Consider the following 19,657-nt stretch of genomic DNA (forward strand, 5'->3'; position numbering starts at 1 on the left):
GACTGATAGAATTTGAGGCGAATAGTGTTCTCCTCATTGGAAGTCGCAGCTGCAGCTTTCAAACCAACTTTGGTAATAAACAGCTTTATGAATAGCTCCCATTTAATGCTCAAGTTACTTTGAAAGCTACTGCCACATTTTATTGATAGGATTTTCCTTTAGGATCCTCCGTATTCTCTTAGGACTGTGTTATGAAGAAGAGAGTGAGGCGTGCGCGGTTTTCCGATGTGGCAGCAGGACAGAGAAGCCAGACTCAGTTAGTTGCGGGGGTCAAGAAACATTTTGGGCGGCGAGGAAGAACCAATAATAATGCTGCAAAGATAACTTCACCATCAGTGACAGATCTACAATATTACAATTGAGCACAGCAGTGTCAGCTGTGGCGACAGAAGGGGAGGAGCGTCCACAGCATAGATCAAAGAAATCCTGTGATTCCCCTTCAAAAGTCTTGACAAGCAGTCTAGATTTTGAGGTCAATGATAGGTTGTTGTCAGGTGTTTTACCTCCATAAGGTGAAGTATCAGCTGTTAAACATTCTAAAATGCAACCTACTTCCTTGACTGATCCTACAGGTATGGGCAGACTCAGCACTGCATTTTGTCATGGAAAGTTCTCACCTCGGAGGCTGCGGCATGCCTTCGACAAGTGGCCAGGGGATCCAGACAGAGCCAGCCCAGTCGCCACTGTTTTTATACATAGACTTTCAGGGCATAGATGGTGTGCCACTGAACCGTGATCCACGTCACTCGGTTTGTCTGCAAGACCTGCCACACAAAATGCTACAAGTGCCACACAATACTGCTTGCTCATTTATGCAGAGGGTTAACATCTTGCCCTCTGAATGTGCACACCAGAGACAGATGAGAAACTGCAAGCAACTGTAATGTCACAATGTAGAGAGCGGCGATTGCAAAACTACGAGGGTCAACAATGAGCTAGTCTGCAAATCTGGCCCAAAACAGCAGTGAAACTATAACATGATATTGATTTTGGTTTCAGGAAGAGTTCAGAGGGCTCTCAATGAACAGTGGATCCCATCTTGTTGTGTAAGTGGATACATTCCATCAGGACAAGATGATTACCAGATTTTGATAGGCAGAGATGGCTTTCACAGTTATAACCACTGTTACCAATTGTCCCATTTCTTTTACCTCCAACCCAACACCCTCCATCCCCTCCTTTCCAAGTGTCTCCACAGCCTGGTATCCTGGGCCCACCACCATGCAGAGGACTGCCGCTCTTGCCCTGAGCTGAAAGAAGTGCTGGAGAGGCAGTGCTGGGGCTCAGTAAGTGCCGTCTGGGGGTGTGTGGATGGACATAGTTACACACAGACCACAAAGCCCAGAGCAAACCCTGGACACACTGAGCGTGATCCCCTACTGGAAGGTGAGGAGCAGCCTAGAGGGAACCAACACCACCATGTCCCAGCCCAGTCCAGCTGCCACCCCACAGACTCAGAGCGCCGTCCACACTGATACTACCACCACCAGTGCAGATGGTCAGACAGCTTTTGGTACCTCCAAAGTTACCCTGGGAAACAGAACACTCAGTATTACATTTCAGTGTTTACTGAAGTATAGTCTTGACTGCATTGACATGTATGGCTCTTTGCAGGTGGTTACCATCTTATTGTCTGTTGCCAGTTCAAATTAATTTGTTTGACCCTCTTGTCCCTAGAAATTCTCTTTGGTGAGGAGACACCCTCTCCTGCACCAGCCCTGCTCATGGACAGGCCAGGTGAATCAACAATGAAAAACATGGTTCAAGTTATACAGTGCTGGAAAGTTAAGATTGGTTAAACTATAGGCTGTTGTGTCAAATCTTAGGAACGTGTCCAGCGAGGATGAGTTTGAAGAGAAAAGGAAAAGTGTATCCTCTGATGAATTATTTGAGCCATACCTAGAGAAGTAGCGAGTGGATTGATGTGGGTTCTAGCCAGAGGCGACATGCCCATAGGGGGCACAGGGTCACGTGCCCCTTCAGATTTGTCCTGTTTAAAAATAATTGTGGTTTCTCTGTAATACTACTAGCCACCTAGCAATTTTATGAAGCTGACTTTAGCTAGCCCAGATAGGCTCCCAACCTCATAACTAGCTACCAAGATGACATTTCAGGCTATCAATCAAGTTAGAGTAGCTAGCTTGTCTATCTTAACTGGCATGCCTGCTGGCAAGGTTGGTAGACTAGAAAAGCAAGCAATAGCTAAATGTACTGAATAAAACTGACATTCCTTTCAATCTTTTACCCAGAATTTAGCAGAGAAGCATATTTAGTTTTGTAGTTTTTTTTACCCACCAGTCCGGAGGATACAGACAGCTCAAGAGGTATGCTTAGATAGAGGTATCCCCCCGCCATCCAAGTACTTTGTGCCCCCTGCATATTTTTGGGGTGCATGATGCCCTGGTTCTAGCTATTTTGCATATCAAACCAAAATAATACATAGTAACACATCAGTGGACAGAAAGATCTCTTATTACTATCGGAAAAGGGGCATCCATGTTTGTTTTTCAGAGAGGAGCTGCCCAATATCTACAAATGTCCATACCCAGGCTGCTTATCTGTAAAAAAAGGAGCAGGGCATGAAGGTCAGATTCAAGTGCTCCTTACAGCACTGTTAATCCTCTTATGAACATGTCTGTTGGTACATTACCGTTTTGTCTCTGGGGTACAGAAACAAATTAAGGAGCACTATGAAGAGGTCTGCGAGCGGCCCTGCCCTCACCATAGGCTGCAACAAAGTCTTCATGATTGACCGCTACCTGCAGCGACAGGTCCAACTCATTCACACGGGTAGGTTTGGACTGGACACAGCGCTTTTACTGGAGACAGAGAGATGTGTCTGTCCCAAAAGGTATCCTAGTTCTTATATTGTGCACTACTTTAGAAAGCCTGATTGGTCACCTGATCAAAAGTAATGCACTATAAAGGGAATAGGTTGCCATTTGGGATGCTGCCAGTGTGTTGGTATTAAGTTAGACCATTCTCCTTTTTATAGAGTTGGGGAACTACATCTGTGACCAATGTGGTCAGACCTTCAAGCAGAGGAAACACCTGGATGTGCCACTCAGGGGTTAAGCCACTACAGGGGGAGATTAAGCTCATATCAGGAGGCAAGGTTCTGCTGATTTGTGTTGTGAGGGGCTCAAGCACTGGTGAGTCTGTCAGGAGTTAGCCAAGCCTTTGATTATGTGGTATGATTTGGGTGAGTCTGTAATAATGGAAGGGATGGATAGGGGCACAAGAATGCAAGCTTGTATTTGGCACCCTCACTAAGCCTTTTTGTCTTTACTTTAAGATGGCCAAACAAGGCAGAGGCTGATCTTGAATTTGCATGTGAACTGTGTGGGGAGCGCTTTGAGAAGGCCCACAACCTCAACAGCCAAGGTGCATCCCCTCACACTAGCAGCTGTCAGAGGAAACATTGACAGCCCCTCCAACAACCAACATACGGACCATCAGAGACTGGGGAACTGAATCCATACACCGGTTGATAGACTTGATTAGGTCCGTGACCAACAAGGAGCTGCGAAGACCACAACGTCCCTTGAGCCTCTATATAAGGAGTCTGATATAGAATGGTAATGGGTAGTGACTAATTGAACAGAACATGGAATCACTGGTCACTTTTAATGTTTACATACTCATTTCGATTGTATATACTGTATTCTAGTCAATGCCACTCAGACATTGCTCATCCTAACTTATATTTCTTAATTCCATTATTTTACTTTTAGATGTGTGTGTATTGTTGAAGTATTAGATACTACTGCACTGTTGGAGCTAGGAACACAAATATTTCACTACACCCACAATAACATCAGCTAAATATGTGTGACCAATAACAATTGATTTGACTTGTACTGCTCATGCTCTAAACCAGGAATAGGAAACTGACTGGGGCCACAGAAAAATATGAACTCATCAGTGGTGTAAAGTAGTTATTTTGGGGTATCTGTACTTTACTATTTATATTTGACAACTTTTACTTCACTACATTCCTAAAGAAAATATTGTACTTTTTAATCCATTTTCCTTGACACCCAAAAGTACTCGTTACATTTTGAACGCCATCTGGTTTTCTTAAATATTTGTACTTTTACTTTTGATACTTGGGTGACTGACTTGAGTCATTATCTATTAAAAGGTATCTTTACTTTTTCCACCACCTCTCATGAGGGGCTGCAGTGACTCGCAGGTCTGCGTACCCACATATGCAAAAATGAGAAGTTTGAGTGCATTTCTACACATTTTGCCATGAGGCGTAGAGAAAAATGTTGTGTTTTACAGCTAATTTCCTACAATTCCACCCATTTTGCCATAGGGTTGAGAGAAACTTTTGCAGTTTTGAAATATCTGAGTGAGCAACAAAATCAACAGTGGCCCCCCGGTCGGTAAATCGACCATGATTACCACACATTTAGATTGGTCTAGCGGCCAGCACATTCTATTTTTTGCTGACATGGGCTAATTGTGTGACTGACATAACTAGAGAAACTGCTGATGCACAACCAAATTACAAAATTGCACCTTGTATATAATACTATTCTAACTCAGTATGTTGAGACCCCAGTGTTCCTAAAAATGTGGGGGGGGGTCACCAGTTTCCCATACCTGCTCTAAACCCACAGCATACTTGATAGTGGAAAATGGATAAATGCTTTTTTTAAATTAAGATATTTGATGAAGTTTATTCCTTACAACATTCATAAGGGCTGGTGAAACTTAAACAGCTATACAAGTGATCAGGCTCTTCTGTGTACAGGTATCTTTCTACAATGCTGAATATACACTGCGCTCCCAAAACCACAATCCCTTCCACTCACACAGAATTAAAATACAACTGCCAACCACGTAACCTAAAGGCAACATTATAATGTAGCTATCCAAGTATATTCTTCATTGGAGGACAAAGACCAAGTCCTCTCGCACCCATACTAATCATCTTTATACATCTTGTTCATGAAGGAAGCCAAGTTAGTGTCATTAACAGTCTGTGGTGTGCCTGTAGCCCCATATCCATCCATTCACAGGAAGTCCAGCTCTGGGCTGAGGCTGGAAGAGCTGAGGTGAAAGACCAGAGCTGCTGCCACCTCCGGGTCCAGATCAACACATAAGGCCTCCAGCTAGGAACAGTAGAGAGAAAGGGTCACAGGTAGGGTATTGTGTAGTTCAAAAGGAAGTATCAGGGTATATCATTATTTTGGGTTTTGACAGCCATTGGTAAAAAACGGAGTCTGATGCGAGGTAAAGCCCAGAAAGAAATCATAGACTGTAGTTGTGTGATGTATGTGAAAATCAAATAAATGTATCATATTCATCTGATTTCAACCCAGTACTACACAACCCAGTCCTACTCTATGGAATACAGACTGAGATCAGCCTTACTCTGGGTGGTCAGTGCACAAATGTGTTACCTGGTTCAGCTGATGTTGAGAGAGTGAGGTTGGGGATGTCAGAGATATAGTCTTCAGAAGCACCTGCTGGGCCCTAGTCAGAATATATGAGGGGTCCATCTGCGAGACCAAAACCCGGATTCAGAAAAACGCCACTGTCAGTAGTTTGGTGACCACATACCAGTCAACCACAGTGACAGTGTGATGAATAAACATGATTATCTTTGCTTTTTCTGCATATCAAAATAAGCTCACCTGGTCAGTCAGATGCTCGGTCACAGGGCAGGGAGTCTGGCCGTCCATAAAGAGCTTGATAAGGGAGGAGTAGCAGTGCACAGCAGTGTGGAGGAACCCTGGGGCCTTCAATGTTTTCTCCAATACCTCAAAGTTAAGATGGGGGACCAGGCTGGCAGGGAAACACAATACACATACAGAACTCACATATAAACAAGAAAATGGATGACAACACTGACAGTTTGACCACCAAGTAAATATACCTGTAAAAGGCTAAAGGCATCAGTCTTGTGTATTCATCTGATGTTACCATGGCCACAGGCTGGTATAGCCCTTTTTCTTGAATAGGAAAAACAAAATATTATAAAATACCAAATATAACATCACAGAGACACAAAATAGGACATATTCAAAGCTAGAGGCTACTGTAAATAAGCAAGTTATATACTGTACCAGAGCAAGGTGACTTGAATAGTAGCAGCCAGTCAGCAGAGTCCACAAGGACAGTCAGGATATCGTTACAGAGTTCCTGAGCTCTCTGTAGGCCCTTCACCCTCTATGTAGCATGTCACACAAAAGTTGTATGAAACGTTGTAATTGTGATGTTTTGTTAGCAGAAAAGTTGTTTTAGTCTGTTGAATACGTTACTGTTACACTGTTGAGTATGTAGGGCTAGGACAGCGTTTCCCAAACTAGGGGTCGCCTGATTTGAAAATGGGATCGCAAGAGAAACTCTGAAATTATTATTATTTTTAAACACGTTTGGTTCATAGAACCGGGGTTACGTCACTCCAGTAGCAGCTAGATGCAGTTGTAATAAACAGAGCGGTTTCTGTTTTCTTCCTACAAATGTGGCTCTATCTTTTCAACAGCTTAAGCTACAACATACGGCCCTATCACTGAAAGATAAGACTCCCAGGAACTTGTAGCCACGCAGGACTCAGAACAGACTGGAGAGGAAACAGAACATCAATGATGATGTTCTTTTCTACACAGAAGTTCATAAAAAATTATTGCCTGATGATCTTCTGAACTTGCCAATACCTTTGATGCATTTCTGTCACTTCAAACCATACTTCCTTCAGATTAAAATACTGTCAAAAGTACGGTCTGACTGATTTGTAATAGACTGTCATAGCCCTAATTAAAAAAGTAAACATTGACAGTTGACAACAACTTTTTTACATGGTGGGGGCAACAACAAAAACAATTAATTAAAAAATGGTGTCGCGGGCAAAAAACGTTTGGGAACCACTGGGCTAGGAGTTCCCATGTGCCCTAGCCAGGAACACTCCTGGCCTTAAGGTGTAGGAATGATGTACCCCAATGGTTTAACAAGCTTCCTTCTAACGTCAGGACAGCCGAGTCCCTTCCCATCTTCCGAAAACCCACCTCTTCAGTATCTTGACTAAATCCCACAGCGACCCCCCCCTATCCCACAAAAAAACTTGTACTTGTCTTTTCCTACTAGCACTGACTTGGCTAATAAATACTTTATTGAGGAAAAATGTACTTACTATGACTGTGATATGTAGTTGTCTCACCTAGCTTTCTTAAGATGAATGCACTAACTGTAAGTCGCTCTGGATAAGAGCGTCTGCTAAATGTAAATGTACCTGGGGCGTGAGAAAAGTTGTGAGGAGGTCAGTCACAGAGAGGAACAGCAGAAACACCAGCAGCTGGGGACAAATGGCAGCACAAATTATTTGAGGTTACATGGCAGTTTCCCTGGTGTCTACTAACTAATGACAAAATGGAGTCTAGTGACAATGATCACGTCTCTAATAGAAAACTGCTAAGTTGGTTCCCTAATCATCTGAGTGTCTCTACTCCTGAATCACGAACAAGAAACTGTGTTTGTGTGAGGCCAAAGGTTAGTTCTGAGCATGCGAGTGTCAGTGTCTTACTAATGTGTCACAACTGCCAATACATTCCAATAATATATTCCAAGAAACCTATATATCCCAAGAAACCTATGTAAATGGGGATTTTTTTTCTGTGCACTTTGACCTCCTTTATGTGGTGTGAAATATATTTTCTCAATTGGCGGTGTTGTGTCCACTCCATCAAAGCTTACAAACATGGCTAGTGAACCTTTTGAACAAACATCTAGGTTGAGTTTGAAACACTCGGTGATAGGGAAAGTGTACTTACCTGACTGTGCTGCTCTGTCAGCTGTCCCAACATCTCCAGGCTTGTCCTGATGCCCTTGCCACTCGCCTGGCCTTCCCATACACAGTGCAGACAAGCTGCCAGGAGCAGGGGCGGGGCAGAGGGGACAGGGCATGACACTCCATCCTTTGAACTGCCAAGGAGACAGGACAAAAAACACAATCAATCATTGAGCAAAAAAATTACAGAAATGAAAGTCAACATATTTAGTTTGTAAAGGAGTATTATCAGTAAATGCTGTCTATATACACAGGCATATATGCATTATCCTGTTTTACCTGCAGACCCACAAGTGACAATCAGCCAGGACCTGCAGCTGCTGAGGCAGGGGCTGTCCGTCAGTGAGGCGATGCCAGAGACACACCAATACAGGGGAGAGACGGCCCCACCAGTGCTGCCCAACACACACAAATTACACTGAGTCAGCATCATACATTAAAACTCTCAGATAAACAAATCAGAAGTGATCCTGGAAGTATAATGTACGGTACCCCGGCAGAGACGAGGAGCAGTGGACATTGAAGACTGATCAGGGACATGGCCTTATTCACTTCTCCTGATGCACAGTCACAGCTCACACTGGCCATGACCACAGCCTATGAGAAATTATTTCATATGATAAACATCACAATATGTTGTTAACACTGTCTACCCAGGTCTAGAGCAGTACAGTTAATAATCTGTGAGTGGAACTTACTCTTAAGAAGTGTGCTGTGAGGTGGTAGGGCAGCAGTCCAGCTGGGGAACAGCCCTTCCTCTGATACACAAAGAGATATTGTATAACGATAATGATCAAATCTGGGAAAACGCATCTATAGTAGGTGGTTTGGTCAAGATGAGAAGTGAACTACAGATTGATTCACACAGACTGTAGCTACAATACATTAGCTTGAATGAATGATTCATTAATCTAACCTCCCTCTCTCAACCCCCATTGTGGCATACCTGATACTGGTTGATATGTTCCATGAGGGTCTCACAGTCCAGAGTCCTCTTCCCTCCGCCAGTCTTCACTGTAACCAACATGACTGCAGGGAGTGCCAGTATCACCCTATGATACACAAACACACGTTTTGTTAAAGTTAATATACACACACGTTCACACTGTAGTACAGTGGATCTCTATGGTGTAGAGCAGTCCTCAGACCCACCCAGTGTTGCATATTTTTGCTAGCCCAGCACTAACAAACCTAAATCAACTAATCAAGGGTTAAATCAGTTCAGTGAGTTAAGTTAGAACAAAAATATGCAACCCTGGGGTGACCATGTTTGGAATCACTGGTGTAGAGTAGGGCTGTTGGAATCACTGGTGTAGAGTAGGGCTGTTGTGGTGACAGTAGTGGTGGCAAGACTCATGACTATTGTGCTCATTGTGATTGATCAATTTGAAGAGAGAAGTTCAACAACAGTTTGAAACTTAGTGGAAAACATGGTCGTTGTGTACGGTATGTTGTTTCAAAGCCTAACAACGAAATGGACAGCGCTTTCTTTAAGGTGATGATAAATTCTAAACACCATACGCATATTAGAGCTTATAAATACACACAGGCCTATACATGAACCCCGCCCCCCAAAAAACTGAATTCAAATAATGATTGTGCCGTTATAAAATACATAGCCTACCCGCATATTATGCATGGCAAAAAAACATTAAAAAAAATATTTAAGATGGTACATAATTGGTACATATTTGGTCTAGCCGGACAGCTGACAGAGTTAGTCTACAATCATAGTGAATTTGTATTTGACTTTCAATAGCCTAGCAATAGGGTATTTTTTATATTTTCAGAATTAATAGGCTGACACATTACCTTTAGCTACAGAAAATCTCACCACCGCACGTATCAATCTCCTCCCCTCTTTCCTTCATTCCTTTCTTCAGCGCACAGAGAGGAGCTGTCAACAGTTTATTGAAATATCCTATCCCTATTTCCTTGTGAAAACATGTTACTATCAATGTTCCAAAACAGATATGAATTGGTTTCCCAAATTAAGCACTGGGTAGCTGGAAGGACGAGGTTGGAGAGCCCATGGCATACAGAGTTTGGGCGAAATATCGCAAGAGGCTCCATGCTCCTCAAACAGTGGTTGATGTGTGGAATGAAATCACCAGAGTAGCTTACGGCATGATTGAAAAACCAACCGTCGAGAAAGCAGCCTCTAATTGCTTTCCGAGTGCATACAGATTAAATTTATTTTTTCACATTCTAAATCTAAATAAATTTGACATATTAGTAAAGACGAGATTAAATTGAGAATAATCTGATGGGTGAAAATATGATCAGTTGGTGAGAGAACAGCATGTGCAGCCTGAGGAAAATAATATTCTTCTTATATTCATACTATAAAATCGTAATATAAAATAATGGGACGGGATTTATAAGCATATCTTGTCTGCTAAGTGAACAAGCCTACAGCAGGACACATAGCCAGATAACATATAGTAGGCCAACTCATATTCTGTTCTTCTGAAATACATGTTCTTCTTGTCATGTTTCTTTTGCATGACAATTAACCGGCTGACAAAATGTCATGACCGCCAAAGCCCTAGTATAGAGGATGTCTGTACATTACCTGTTCCATGTATGTAATGTTAGCTGAATGCTAAGCTCACTGCTGATACTCCGCAGGTCAGAGGTCACAGAGCATCTATGTGAAATCAGATCCAATAAGAAATGTCCCTTATCTTGAGTCCTTTGAGAGCGACTAGTGAGCTCCATCTCATAGACAATCTCCTATAAAGACATCATAGGACACACACACATGAAAATCAGTGCAAAACATATGCAGGAAATACGAAGCATTAACAGGAATCATGTACAGAAACAAACTAACATACCCAATCAATCAAAAGGCCTGTGTACTGTACCTGAAGTCTGGAGAAAATGTCTGGGAGACAGGTGCCTGCCTCCGAGGGTCTGTGATCAGTGTTCTCCAGGGTCGGAGCACTAAGGACACAAAGAGAGGCAATAAAGACTAAACAACTCAACAATGTCTATTATTCAAATAATCAGGATGATCTGAGGTGCAGGAGGCCATAAGCCAAATCATGCTGACCATACTGTCTTCTGGTCCATGACAGCGTTGAGAATGTGTGAGCAGGCTGTCCTTAAGTCTCCTGCACAGCCCCCCTTGTCCAGAGGAGATGGCAGGTATTGCTGCTGACACGCCCACTGTTGATACTCCTGTCTGATACACACGCAAGCTCTGTTACATACCAGTAAGCAACATTATTGTTATCGATCAATAATGACAAACCTCCAGGCATTGACAACTCTGGCCACTCCCATCTTTAATCTATGTCTAGAGGAAGGTGTTTGTCCTCAGGCTTGGAGGAAAGCCAAAGTCATTCCACTACCCAAGAAAAAAGCGGCCTTGACTGGTTCTAACAGCAGACCTTTCAGCTTGCTGCCAGCTCTTACCAAACTGTTGGGGAAAATTGTGTTTGACCAAATACAATGCTAATTCTCAGTAAACAAATTGACAAGACTTTCAGCATGCTTATAGGGAAGGGCACTCAACATGTACTGCAATGACACAAATGACTGATGATTGATTGAAAGAAATTGATATTAAGAAGATTGTAGAAGCGGTACTGTTAGATTTCAGTGCAGCCTTTGATGTTATTGACCATAACCGGTTGTTGAGAGAGCTATAGCTTTTCAACCTCAGTCATATCGTAGATTCATATCTATCTAATAGAACTCCAAGGGTTTTCTTTAATGGAAGCTTCTCTAATGTCAAACATGTAGGGTGTGGTGTACCGCAGGGAAGCTCACTAAGCTCTCTACTCTTGTCTATTTTAACCAATGACCAGCCACTGGCATTAAACAAAGCCTTTGTGTCCATGTATGCTGATGATTCAACCATATACAGTGGGGCAAAAAAAGTATTTAGTCAGCCACCAATTGTGCAAGTTCTCCCACTTAAAAAGATGAGGCCTGTAATTTTCATCATAGGTACACTTCAACTATGACAGACAAAATGAGAAGAAAAAAAAATCCAGAAAATCACATTGTAGGATTTTTAATGAATTTATTTGCAAATTATGGTGGAAAATAAGTATTTGGTCACCTACAAACAAGCAAGATTTCTGGCTCTCACAGACCTGTAACTTCTTCTTTAAGAGGCTCCTCTGTCCTCCACTCGTTACCTGTATTAATGGCACCTGTTTGAACTTATCAGTATAAAAGACACCTGTCCACAACCTCAAACAGTCACACTCCAAACTCCACTATGGCCAAGACCAAAGAGCTATCAAAGGACACCAGAAACAAAATTGTAGACCTGCACCAGGCTGGGAACACTGAATCTGCAATAGGTAAGCAGCTTGGTTTGAAGAAATCAACTGTGGGAGCAATTATTAGGAAATGGAAGACATACAAGACCACTGATAATCTCCCTCGATCTGGGGCTCCACGCAAGATCTCACCCCGTGGGGTCAAAATGATCACAAGAACGGTGAGCAAAACGAACCACACGGGGGGACCTAGTGATTGACCTGCAGAGAGCTGGGACCAAAGTAACAAAGCTTACCATCAGTAACACACTACGCCGCCAGGGACTCAAATCCTGCAGTGCCAGACGTGTCCCCCTGCTTAAGCCAGTACATGTCCAGGCCCGTCTGAAGTTTGCTAGAGAGCATTTGGATGATCCAGAAGAAGATTGGGAGAATGTCATATGGTCAGATGAAACCAAAATAGAACTTTTTGGTAAAAACTCAACTCGTCGTGTTTGGAGGACAAAGAATGCTGAGTTGCATCCAAAGAACACCATACCTACTGTGAAGCATGGGGGTGGAAACATCATGCTTTGGGGCTGTTTTTCTGCAAAGGGACCAGGACGACTGATCCGTGTAAAGGAAAGAATGAATGGGGCCATGTATCGTGAGATTTTGAGTGAAAACCTCCTTCCATCAGCAAGGGCATTGAAGATGAAACGTGGCTGGGTCTTTCAGCATGACAATGATCCCAAACACACCGCCCGGGCAACGAAGGAGTGGCTTCGTAAGAAGCATTTCAAGTTCCTGGAGTGGCCTAGCCAGTCTCCAGATCTCAACCCCATAGAAAATCTTTGGAGGGAGTTGAAAGTCCGTGTTGCCCAGCAACAGCCCCAAAACATCACTGCTCTAGAGGAGATCTGCATGGAGGAATGGGCCAAAATACCAGAAACAGTGTGTGAAAACCTTGAGAAGACTTCCAGAAAACGTTTGACCTCTGTCATTGCCAACAAAGGGTATATAACAAAGTATTGAGATAAGTATTTGGTCAATAACAAAAGTTTATTTTCCACCATAATTTGCAAATAAATTCATTAAAAATCCTACAATGTGATTTTCTCCCCTCATTTTGTCTGTCATAGTTGAAGTGTACCTATGATGAAAATTACAGGCCTCTCTCATCTTTTTAAGTGGGAGAACTTGCACAATTGGTGGCTGACTAAATACTTTTTTGCCCCACTGTACGTGTCGGCAACCACAGTTAAGGAAGTCACTGAAACTCTTAAAAAGGAGCTGCAGGGCCTCCCGAGTGGCGCAGCAGTCTAAGGCACTACATCGCCGTGCTTGAGGCATCACTACAGACCCGGGTTCAATCCCAGGCGGTGTCACAACTGGCCGTGACCAGGAGTCACATAGGGCAGTGCACAATTGCCCAGTGCTGTCCGGGTTAGGGGAAGGTTTGGCCGGGGGAGACTTCACTTGCCTCATCATGCTCTAGCGACTCCTGGTGGTGGGCTGGGAGCCTGCGGCCTGACTTCAGCCGTCAGTTGAACAGTGTTTCCTCCGACACATTGGTGCAGTTGGCTTCCGGGTTAAGCGGGCGGATGTAAAGAAGCGCGATTTTGCGGGTCATGTTTCGGAGGGTGCATGACTCGACCTTCATCTCTCCTGAGCCCGTTGGGGAGTTGCAACGATGAGACAAGATTGTAATTGGATATTTGTGAGGAAAATGGGGTAAAATACAAAAATAAATAAAAGGAGTTGCAGTCAGTTTTGGAATGGGTGGCCAGTAATAAAACTGGTATTTGGTACAAATCATTCCCTAAGCTCTAGACCTCAGCTGAATATGGTAATGAATGGTGTGGCTGTTGAACAAGTTGAGGAGACTAAATTACTTGGCGTTACCTTGGATTGAAGTGTAGGCAAGAGATAAATAAATATTCCGTTATTGTTGACAAAGCTGGAACATGGAATCTGTCTGATATACAAAAGATTGGGGGAAAATACAGAATGTCTAACTCATTAACAAAGACACGATGGACACAAAGTAATAAAACGAGATGAGAAATTCTTTCTTCATAATCATGATAGGACATTGCAGAGAGATAAAGTGAGTGAGGGCTCTGGTGAACTGAAAAACCTTAAAAAGGCAAAATTCAACAATTACAGGAGGCAAGGGTGGCAGAGTTTGCCCCCACCTGTGGGCCCTTTGTTCCCTCAATCTACCCTCATGCTGAGTTACGCAAGATGATCAGGTTTCAAGCATCTGATCAGCACTGCCTGGCTTTGAGTCAACAGATTCTGACAGCGGTGACAAACGATGTCTTATGCCAACCAGAACACAGGCTGTTAAAGGGAGTAAAGAAACCCCAGGTGACAGTAATCACATGAATCAGCATCTCCAAAACAGTTGGATGAGTTGTCAAAGACTTTGAAGCATCCACGAGATGTGGGTATGAAGACGTGGGACCATTTAAAGCGATAAGAAACTATACAATCTACATCCTTATGATGGGTTAGAGTTATTAGCCTTTGTTTTGAACAACCGTGAACATGGCGTACTTGAATGGTAAAGGGAGCTGTGGGTGGTGAAGAGCAAGATGTGGCCGATGGATGGAGAGCAATACATGTTTTCCTTAAGGGTCTGACCAATTCTACCACCAATTGGGGAGAGATAACCAAATGTGTTCAAAAACAGAAAGAGTCGTTTGTTGAATTTGAAGAAAGGTTCAGAGCAGAGGAGGTTAGACATTGGGTTACCCATCATGAAAGATGGTGATGCACTCACCTCCTCCAAAAATGGGGCAATCACACATTAGTTGATGCAATCCATACACAATGATTAGCGCAACACTTTTGTTTCCACAACTACTGACTGGGAGAGACAAAACTACGGCGACATCGTCGACATGCTGTCTCGAATGGATAGACATCAATCAACATAATAAACCTGCTGTTATCTGAGTTGTGCAGGTTCCAAGTGAAACCAACAACATTACTCATTCAGCAGAAGAGAAACCTGTAGGCTACTATTCGAAAAAACAGGATGATGAGGCATTAGGATGGGGTCCCTGTCACAGAGTTATGCAGGCTACTTACGTCGCTGTGTCGATGGTGGCATCGCTTGTTCTCAACCAACATCTTACCATCAAGTGTCCACATGCTGTTCATACTCTTTTGACAATGAATCGAGCTGCACAGGTCGCAGCGGCTCGTTGGAACAAGTGGTCCACTGTGTTGGAGGCTCCTAACATCATCATACAACGTGGCACACCATGTAATCCAGATACTACATTACTTGAACACGACTGCTGTGAGTTGGTTTTTGATCAGCTCTCTGATGGGTTTACTAAAAGTCATCCATTGGAAAGCCCTGAGTACATCTTATACACAGACGGTTCAAGCATTGTGGAAGGGGGTATGAGGAAGGCAGACTGGGCAGTTACTAAAATGGACAATGTGATAGTGACAGACTCGTTACCTGCAGGAACATCAGCACAGGTGGCGGAATTGGTGGCTTTGACAGAAGCATGTAAACAGGCTGAAGGAAAAACAGCTAATATCTACACAGACTCAAGGTATGCTTTCGGCCTTACCCATGATTTTGGAAAAATATAGAAAAACAGAGGATTCATGACATCACTGGGAGCTCCTGTGAAGAATGGACCAGAAGTGATGGCTCTACTGAATGCTCTCCAGTTACCTGGACAAGTTCAATCTTGAAAATGAAATCACATGGAAAAAATCTGCACAGACGAGAGTAAAGGTTATGACCTGGCTGACAGAGCTGCCAAGGCGGCTGCCAAGAGAACACCTCTGTCACCTAAACTGATTAGGAAATACACCGTGGATACATTGTAACACATTAGAGACATGCAAAGCAGAGCTCCAAAAGATGAAGTGTGGGAATGGATGGCTGCAGGGTGCAAACTCAATCAAGAAGGTGTGTGGAAATACAGCCTGAGATGTGTAGCGCCAAATGCACTCTTACCCTACGTGGTGACACAGATCCACTCTTTGGGACACATTGGTGTGGACAAGATAGTTTATCGTTTTGTGGGCAAATGGTGGAATCCTGAAGCAGAAAGAGGCTGAGGCTGTCGTGGCAAATTGCAACATTTGTATGGAAAACACCACCAAGGGATGAGTGAAAGTACATACACTACGAGCACCTCCCCCATCAGGACCCTTCAGACATCTACAGCTTGACTACATCACGCTGCCCAAATGTAAAGGAAAGGAAGATGTTCTGGTCGTTGTTGATTGTTTCTCATGATGGGTTGAAGCCTACCCTACAGACACATCAGGGCCAAAATGGGAAGGTCCTTGTCAAGTTTTGCTCATAACAAGGTCAGCAGGGAAAATCACAATGGATACATGTCACTCACTGCAAGCTTGTCCATTTTGATGACAAAGCAGAGCCTGGAGAATAAAGAGCTGATTGATTAGCAGTCGGGGCAAATCTCGGGTGAAGAAGCATAGTAAGATGATCAGAACCTGATAAGCTTCCATGTTGTACACCGCAGTTGTCATTAGAGGTCGACTGATTAGGGCTCATTTATTAGTATCGATTTCAAGTTTTCATAACAATCGGTAATCTGCCTTTTTGGACGCCGATTACATTACAATCCATGAGGAAACTGCGTGGCAGGCTGTCCACCTGCGTCAAAAGGACCTTGTTGTTGCAAGGAGCCAAGGTAAGTTTCTAGCTACCATTAAACTTATCTTTAAAAAAAAAACAATCCATCTTCACATAATCACTAGTTAACTAAACATGGTTAATGATATTACTAGGTTAACTAGCTTGTTCTGCGTTGCTAGTAATCAATGCGGTGCCTGTTAATTTATCATCGAATCACAGCCTACTTCAACTTCGCCAAACGGGTGATGATTTAACAAAAGCGCATTTGCGAAAAAAGCACAACCATTGCAATAATGTAACTAACCATGAACATCAATGCCTTAATTAAAATCAATACACAAGTATATATTTGTTTAAACCTGCAAATGTAGTTAAAAGATTCATGTTAGCAGGCAATATTAACTAGGGAAATTGTGTCACTTCTCTTGCGTTCAGTGGCCACCTGGCTCATTGCAAACTGAACTAATTTGCCTGAATTTTACATAATTATGACATAACATTGACGGTTGTGCAATGCAACAGCAATATTTAGACTTAGGGTTGCCACCCATTCGATAAAATTTGGAACGGTTCCTTATTTCACTGATAGAATAAACATTTCGTTTTCAAAATGATAGTTTCCGGATTTGACCATATTAATGACCAAAGGCTCGTATTTCTGTGTTTATTATATTATAATTAAGTCTATGACTTCATATTTGATGGAGCAGTCTGACTGAGCGGTGGTAGGCAGCAGCAAGCTCGTAAGCATTCATTCAAACAGCACTTTACTGCGTTTGCCAGCAGCTCTTAGCAATGCTTAAGCACAGCACTGTTTATGACATCACGCCTATCAACTCCTGAGATTAGGCTGGCAATACTAAAGTGCCTATGAGAACATCCAATAGTCAAAGGTATATGAAATACAAATGGTATAGAGAAATTGTCGACACGTCATAATTCCTATAATAACTACAACCTAAAACTTCTTAACTGGGAATATTGAACCTCCGGCTTTCATATGTTCTCATGTTCTGAGCAAGGAACTTGAACGTTAGCTTTTACATGGCACATATTGCACTTTAACTTTCTTCTCCTACACTGTGTTTTTTAATTATTTAAAACAAATTGAACATGTTTCATTATTTATTTGAGACTAAATAGATTTTATTTATGTATTATATTAAGTTAAAATAAGTGTTCATTGTTCATTCAGTATTGTTGTAAATGTCATTATTACAAATTTATATATATTCCCCCCAAAAAAGGTGTCCTTTTTTTTTGGTCCTTCAATAAATCGGTATCGGCGCTGAAAAATCATAAATCGGTCGACCTCTAGTTGTCATATTATGGATATCTAGGTGAAATATCCAGCTTTTTCCTAAAAACTAAAATATATATATTTAAAAAAAAAAAAAAATAATAGGGACATGCTTACTTAGGGAAATCTATGTGAAATAAAACATTTATTGAAACCAGGAAATGTTAATTTCACTTTTTGTTTCCTTCATTAAAGGTTATGATGAATCTATCGTCTGAAGTTGCAGCAATATTCCTTGACCCAAGGCCTGTACCTGAAACGATACAAGATCACCGGTGAAGTGTTCATTAAAGAAGTCCTTATCAACCAGTGGAACCAGACAGGTCGAAAAGCATTAAACATTTATGGCAATTTAGCTAGCTAGCTTGCACTTGCTAGCTAATTTGTCCTATTTAGCTAGCTTGCTGTTGCTAGCTAATTTGTCCTATTTAGCTAGCTTGCTGTTGCTAGCTAATTTGTTCTGGGATATAAACAGAGTTGTTATTTTACCTGAAATGCACAAGGTCCTCCACTCCACCAATTAATCCACACATAAAACATTCAACCGAATCGTTTCTAGTCATCTCTCCTCCTTCCAGGCCTTTTCTTCTCTTGACTTTATATTGCGATTGGCAACTTTCATAAATTAGGTGCATTACCTCCACCGACCTTTTTCGTCTTTCAGCCACCCACGTGGGTATAACCAATGACGAGATGGCATGTGGGTACCTGCTTCTATAAACCAATGAGGAGATGGGAGAGGCAGGACTTGCAGCGCGATCTGCGTCACAAATAGAACTGACTTCTATTTTAGTCCTTGGCAATGCAGACGCTCGTTGGCGCGCACGAGCAGTGGGGGTGCAATAACTGAATAATAAAGATTGACATTTATTTTGCAACGCGATCGGTGTAGTTAGCCTGTAATGCTCTTGTGGCTGAATGGAAGCATGTCCCAGCAGCAATGTTCCAACATACAGTGGAAAGCCTTCCCAGAAGAGCGGAGGCTGTTATAGCAGCAAAGGGAGGGACCAACACCATATTAATGCCCATGATTTTGGAATGAGATGTTAGACAAGCAAATGTCCACATTCTTTTGGTCATGTACCAAACTTTTATATTAATGTGTGTATGCGCTGCATATTTAGGCATGTGCTTCACCTATCTGGGTCAGACAGGGCATCCTCACTCCTCTGAACTCTGAGTTCAGCTGCCAGCCACTCTGAAAATGAGAACTAGAAAAAGAAGAAAATTAGAACTTCTCCAAGAAAATGAGAAGCAGATATGTCAATGTGCTGAGATGGCTGGTGGAGCTTTACGCCAATGTATAGACAGTTATCCTCACCTGGTATTCTGGGAGTTTTCCTAGGAGACGGAAGGGGGCGTGTTTCCATAGCGCCCAGGCTGACTTCTTCCAGGTCGTATTTGTGTCAGTAACACTCTTCCACAACCCACGATTCTCCTCCTCACCCTGTTTGTTTGCCCCCACATACTCCGATTCCCCACTCGCTTCAATGGGCAACCTCCTCATATCTGGCATTAGTCTGGGAATTAGGTACAGCAGCTACAAATACCAAATACAAAAAACACACACACACACACACTCAGGAATACGCAGGACAGTGATCAGTGCAGTCAAGCAGAGAGGTACAACTGCAGCCCTACTGTATGTGACATTCTGCTCAAACACCAGCCCCCTGCTGCTTGCATAAAGGGCATCT

At 42.7% G+C, this 19,657-nt stretch overlaps 1 protein-coding gene across 1 annotated transcript in view; it reads right to left on the reverse strand.

Annotated features, from left to right (window-relative positions):
* Positions 1–4,658: 4,658 nt before the first annotated feature.
* Positions 4,659–19,657, reverse strand: part of LOC139530070 (Fanconi anemia group A protein-like) — a 32,910-nt gene continuing 17,911 nt past the window's right edge. Inside the window, exons 27-42 of the mRNA XM_071326134.1 lie at positions 19,282–19,500; positions 19,098–19,171; positions 10,857–10,988; positions 10,669–10,747; positions 10,374–10,534; positions 8,745–8,850; positions 8,497–8,556; positions 8,291–8,395; positions 8,078–8,193; positions 7,782–7,932; positions 7,244–7,306; positions 6,081–6,183; positions 5,891–5,966; positions 5,649–5,799; positions 5,415–5,513; positions 4,659–5,123 (exon numbers count right to left, since the gene is read on the reverse strand). Of these exons, the coding sequence (XP_071182235.1) occupies positions 5,025–5,123; positions 5,415–5,513; positions 5,649–5,799; positions 5,891–5,966; positions 6,081–6,183; positions 7,244–7,306; positions 7,782–7,932; positions 8,078–8,193; positions 8,291–8,395; positions 8,497–8,556; positions 8,745–8,850; positions 10,374–10,534; positions 10,669–10,747; positions 10,857–10,988; positions 19,098–19,171; positions 19,282–19,500 (1,794 nt within the window). The 3' untranslated portion in view covers positions 4,659–5,024. The remainder of the gene's footprint in view (positions 5,124–5,414; positions 5,514–5,648; positions 5,800–5,890; positions 5,967–6,080; positions 6,184–7,243; positions 7,307–7,781; positions 7,933–8,077; positions 8,194–8,290; positions 8,396–8,496; positions 8,557–8,744; positions 8,851–10,373; positions 10,535–10,668; positions 10,748–10,856; positions 10,989–19,097; positions 19,172–19,281; positions 19,501–19,657) is intronic.

This window comes from Salvelinus alpinus, chromosome 9, assembly GCF_045679555.1.
Source record: "Salvelinus alpinus chromosome 9, SLU_Salpinus.1, whole genome shotgun sequence".
NCBI lineage: Eukaryota > Metazoa > Chordata > Actinopteri > Salmoniformes > Salmonidae > Salvelinus > Salvelinus alpinus.